We start from the raw sequence: 5964 nt of genomic DNA, 5'->3' as shown, positions 1-5964 counted from the left end.
GGAGAGCCACTCACATGATCAGGGGGCAGCAGGGCAGGCCTTACGAGCAGAGGCTACGGGACCTGAACCTGTTCAGCCTCCACAAGAGAAGGCTGAAAGGGGATCTGGTGGCCATCTACAAACTGGCCAAGGGAGACCAGTAGGCAATGGGAGAGTCCCTGTTCCCCCGAGCACTACCGGGAGTAACAAGGAATAACGGCCATAAGTTGACTGAGAGTAGATTCAGGCTAGATATCAGGAGGCACTACTTCACAGTCAGGGCAGCTAGAATCTGGAACCAACTTCCAAGGGAAGTGGTGCTCGGTCCTACCCTGGGGGTCTTCAAAAGGAGGCTAGATAGACACCTAGCCAGGCTCGTTTGACCCCAGCATTCTTTCCTGCCCATGGCAGGGAGTCGGACTTGATGATCTGCTCATGTCCCTTCTGACCCTACCAACTATGAAACTATGAAGGAGAAAGAGCTCAGACACACAACAGCAAGAAAGAGGATGATAAAAATTCATAAAAAGGAGTTAAAAAGGAAGATAACAGAAAAGAAAGAAAAAGCTAATGGAAAAAAAGTTGGTGAATGTGTACCTCATTCACATTTTTTATAAATATTCAGATAGCAATTTTAAACTTTACAAAATACAATGTAAGACTTTTTAAACAGAAAAATATTTGATCGTTACAGTAGTACTTTAATTTTGAAAGCAATGGAAAAAAAACTTTATGAATCCACACAACAAATTCACAAAAAGGATGTCCAAATCCAAAACAAGATTTACATACGCTTCATATAATTTTTCAGGGTAAGCTGATCTGGGGAATTTATGGAGTATCTCCAGTAAGTCGCATAAAAACGTGGCTAAGTGAATCTGCTTTGACACCAACTCACAAAAAATGATTTCTAAGGCACCTTCATCTTATGTGACCCCTCTGCTGTTTTCTCCCCCAAATACTGTGTTCTAGCCTTGCAGTCTAACCCCATTCTTCACAACTACTTGTCTGAGTGGGAAAATGACAGGAAACTCTAGCTCCTTAATCCCAAACTTCTGCTGGTTGCTGAAAACACTAGTGGTTAGTACCTTTGGTACATAAAGTATCTGATTGTACCTAAAAGGTATCTGGTGATTACATTATATACTGATATCATGTAATAATTGATGGAAATCTGAAGAGAGGGTATTAATTACAATTTTATTCTCCTGTAGTTAAGTTCCTCAGCTTTATTTAATTAATTTACTTAAGTCTACAAATCTCACATACATGAAACCACAATAAAATTTGAGAGCAGGTCTGATGAAAAGAGAATCAGCACTGAAATATGTTACAATTTAATTCTGAACTTTCCTTTGCAGTACAAGAAACGTTATCAATACATCACATGTAAAAACAGATGCAGTGATGTACTGATGCATATAGCACATGAAGTATTTGTCTTGTGTAGCATGAACTGTTACAAATCTCATGTTTATAAAAATTAATCAGAGATTTGGATTTTATTTAGCCACTATTTTCTCAAGTGTTCTGTTCCTCCTGCAACTGATTTCTGGTATAAAAATCAATGTCAAAGTAGGAACAAGTCCAACAGCCCCTTAGAAAGCTAAATAGGAATAGTATGTTAGCAGAGCATCAAGGAAAATTTTTAAAAGAAAACAGATAATGCCTCAAAGATAGGAGATAGCACATACTACCTGAGGAGAACAAGCAGTTTATAGAACATCTCAGTCCCACTTTTGTGAAGCATGCTTGTGTCTTGTATAACCTAGGGACAAGAGTAGTATGTGCCTAAAAGCTTACCAAACCTCTCCCCCAACTATAACATTTCTCCAATAAAACGTACCACAAAAAAAAGAAAGAAAACACTTTACCTCTCCAGCATCAAAAAATAAATCTTACCCACTGATTCTAGTAGGGTTGAATTCAGATACAGATTGGTGACAAAATTTGTAATTACTGTAGAACTGTCGTACCAGATTCTTCATTTAAATCCATAGTTCATTGTTAATATAGGCTTACTTGCTATTTTTTCCATCTTGTCTGACCTTTGCTGATTCCTTCCCTTCCAGAACTCCCCACTTTTTTCTCTATAAAAATGCTGTGAACTTGAGCAAATAGAACATTTTCTGTCCAACTACAAAGATATCAGTGAGGGAACCATGTTATGTAATTCAAGCCAAACATGGGAAAATAAGAATTAAATAAACTACTCTTAGTAATAATGAGGGGAGGGGTTATTTCACCACTTTGTTGTCAGTTTTAAATGTCTTACCTTTCCTCTCCTGCTCTCCTTCAACACAAATTGGTCAACTTCCTACAGCAATGCAGAAACCCAGAAAAAGAGAAGGAAACATACCAGCATAACAGAGGAAAAGGTTACAGATGTGGACAGCATAGTATAAAATAGCAGTGAAAGAGAAAGAGCTACTTAAAGGTTAATTTATCAGAGAACTCAAACTATGATAATTCCAGCACTGATGACTTGCAAAGTTTTTTTTCCTCAAATAAAAAAAAAATAGAGCAGTGTTGTATTTAATCGAAACAATGTTTTCTGGAAACCAGGTAAAATAGATGTCCTATTTTCTCCCTATTCAAAAGAATTAGATTTTGTATTGTTGATTGCCAAAATAATGATAAGAAGGTAATTTATGTAGGCCTGCTAAATTCTGGAAGAAAAAAACATCTTGGGCTTCAATTTGGAAAAGGAAGGAAAAGAAAGACAGTCTCAGATAATCCCTTTTCTTTCAAAAGTAGAACATATATATAGGTATAAAGAACAGCCTTTTAATTTTCATGTATGGAAATGAACAAATTCTGGAGGCAGAATTATAAAACTACCATCACATTTTACCTTCTAAACATAACTGTACACATTAAAAAGAATTTAAGATTACTCCTGATGTCTACAGCAACACTGCAGTTACCCAAGTCATTCAGAAACAAATTCTAGAAAAACCACTTAAGTAATTGGTGCAAAACAACTTTTTTTTTTTCAGGCAAAGCCTATATTAAAGTGGAGCATCTAATAATGTGTGTTAAAATACTTTTAGGAAAATGAGTATTTGTTTACTCTCAGCAGAACATATATGCCATTAAGCTTTCATCTCCATTAAAGAAGGGTTTTTTGAGCCAAAGAGAATAGCCATGGTCCAGTTTCTAAGAATGGAATGATTACACAGAAAAGGTAATTTATGAGGATGTTTCAGAAACTAGCAGCAAGTTCTAAATAAAACCATTTTGTGTGCAAAAATAGTTTTCTGAACCACATTACTCCTTTACATAGTTGTTTTGCTTTGTAATACAACTATTCCAGCCAGTTAGAAATTTCTTGATACTGTCCTCAAATAAGCTTTTTGGTTGCTGTGACTCCGGCATCAGAAGTTGCACCACTGGCAAATATGCACCCACAAAGAGCCCAATAGCCCAAACAGGTGATAATCACTTAGTGCAAGGTCGGGACTGTAGGGCAGATGTGGCAGTGGGTGTTGCTATTGACTGTGACCTCCACGAAGTGGACAAGGAGTGGTCCTATATCAGTGGTCACTTGATCAACTGGTCAACTGTGAAGCCTCTGACAGTCGATCTCAGCCTGTCAGAGGCTCCACAACTGGGAGCAGCAGGACGCACATGGCTGGGCTGACCTATGCCCCCTGCCACCCAGGCTGCACTTGGTGAGTGGGGTCAAAACCTGGGCAGCTTGTCCGGGAGGCAGGGGGGATGTGGTAGATCCTGGAGTGCCAAAAAGTAATCTTCACCATAAAACGGTTGGTTATCACTGTCCAATGGGTGGTGGCAATGATGTGCGTTTTCACTGTGTGCTCTGCTTTCTGCTCTCAGGATTGTAATGGTAGACCCAGGCATCGTTCCTGGTAATGACGCACAAGAGGAACCCCTCGCCTTCATCCCATACATCTTGCAGAGGCTGGGGATACACTTCCACACACTGTCTTTTTTGATACACATGCATCAGTTGCTTTGGCACCCAATTGGCACATACTTTCAGGTAATTCAGGTGACCATACAAAATGCATGGATACTGAAAGCATTTACACCTGCTTCCCCCACTAGCTCAGGAATACTACTTGCCTGCTTACACGCATTGCGCTGTCAACCTTAGCAATGTTTTCCTCCCTTGTGGTTATGCTGTGGCATGCCACCTGGGGTTCATCCAGTATGGACATGCAGCTGTTTCTGAACTTCTCCACCCACTTATAGACCTTCCGTTGAGCCATACAGTTCTCACTATATTGTGCCACAATCCGATGGTGAATTTCACCAGACGGCAGATCTTTGGCACACAGAAATCAAATGTCAGGACACTGTTCTTCTTTTGTACACACTGACAGCTGCATGGCCACATTGTCTATGTGCTCACTAGCATCACACGCAGGTTCAGCCTAAAAGGATGGCAGCATTGTCAAATGCACCCACCAATGCTCCCCACTGCTATGTAGTTTCCCACTTTCTTGCAGATATGCAGCATGGGCAGCTGTTTTGCTGTTTGTTTCTGAAACACCCTTGTACCACTGAACAATAACAGTACATACAAAAATACATAAAGACAACAGATTCTTATGGTAATAAGCATGATTATATAGAACACATGAATGTTGTAATTTAAAGTATGTTTACCTCATATTCTTTTCTGCAAATTTTCAGGATGTCATTCTTTGAAGAAGCCTGAAATCAGTTAAATATCTTATGTTAATGTACAGCACAAGCTAATTAACAAGAAAATCATGTAGCAAAGATTTGCAATCTGTCCCCCACCTTCCCCCTCCCACAGCCTCAAACCCCCCCACCTCTACTCCCCCACACTGTCTTGTAGCAGGCAAACTGAGCTATGCTAAGACTTTTTAGCCATAGTCCAGGCTTTCCCAGAACTAAGCAACAAAATTGAACAGAGCACCTTCTGTGGCACCGGGAGATACAAGTGCTGTGACTGGGCGCTAGGTGAGCAAGGCACAACAATATCCCTATAAGGAATGTGCCTGGCACAGTGCCAGCAGACTGGTGTACCATATACGGAATGCCTGGCACAGTACCAGGGGACCGGACAATTTGAGATGAGAAAAGTTATAAAAGTGATGGACAAACAAAGGAACATGTGTGTTAGCATGATGTGACCCTGGGAGGAGAGATGCAGCTGCTGGGTCCCTGCTCGAACAGTGGGGAGCCACAAACTAAAATCCCACACACCCAGTGCAGGACCCGAGGCCTGGTACCCGCAAAGGTCACTGGTTTAATGTCCAACGAACCACTTGTCAAGTCGTACTATGGGAAGGAAACCTGTAATATTGCCTAGGGGTTACTATTAAAGTTCACTTGATACCACATTGGACGATTTGCCATGTTAATCTTTGTGGGGGCTCTGGCAAAAATAATTCTATTTCTTCCCCCAACATGCAGCCTTTACTCCCCCAGTTGCTTCCCCCTGACCCTTCTGCTGCTTACCGTTCCTCAAGCTCCGACAGGCTCTGGCCCCGCTCCAACCTGGGGCACAAATCATACGCTTGGCCCAGCCCTAGCCCAACCTAGCAGTAGTAGCATAGCACCACCACATGAAAGATGGCAGCTCAGGCCAAGCTCTGGTTCAGGGGATGAAGCTACCATGCTGCTGCTGCTGCTACAGGGCTGGGATGGAACAAACACATGCTCCGTGCTGGAGCAGGGGTGGATCCTGTTGAAGCTCAAGCAAGCATAAGAGAAGGGAGGGGACAGAGGCTACAGGGGTGGGGGAAGATGACGGAAGGGAGACCCAAGGCTGCAGGGGAGGGGACAGGCACAGGGGTGCAAGCGGTGGGGGGACAGGTGGCAAGGGGGCAAGGTGTTGGGGAGCAAGGGGCAGGGAGTCAAGCTGCTTACACCACACCGGTCTCCCCCACTGCCCCCCAAACGCACCCCATAACATCTGCCCTGTTACGTCTCAGCTCATGTTCTTGGGGAACCCTGACACAGGATGCAGACTGACTCGCAAAGAAT

The 5964-nt window shown here is 42.2% G+C and overlaps 1 protein-coding gene across 2 annotated transcripts in view; it reads right to left on the bottom strand.

Moving 5' to 3' along the window:
• The window catches only part of RECK (reversion inducing cysteine rich protein with kazal motifs), a 129669-nt gene that overhangs the window by 82842 nt on the left and 40863 nt on the right, over window positions 1-5964 (bottom strand). For both annotated transcript variants that reach the window (XM_019509153.1, XM_019509152.1), the window contains exon 5: window positions 4615-4662. In XM_019509153.1, the coding sequence (XP_019364698.1) occupies window positions 4615-4662 (48 nt within the window). The remainder of the gene's footprint in view (window positions 1-4614; window positions 4663-5964) is intronic.

Source organism: Gavialis gangeticus, unplaced genomic scaffold, assembly GCF_001723915.1.
Source record: "Gavialis gangeticus isolate Ggan-Ray unplaced genomic scaffold, GavGan_comp1, whole genome shotgun sequence".
Lineage (NCBI taxonomy): Eukaryota > Metazoa > Chordata > Crocodylia > Gavialidae > Gavialis > Gavialis gangeticus.
Note: the sequence above shows the minus strand (reverse complement) of the source record. Positions and strands in the feature narration are given on the sequence as shown.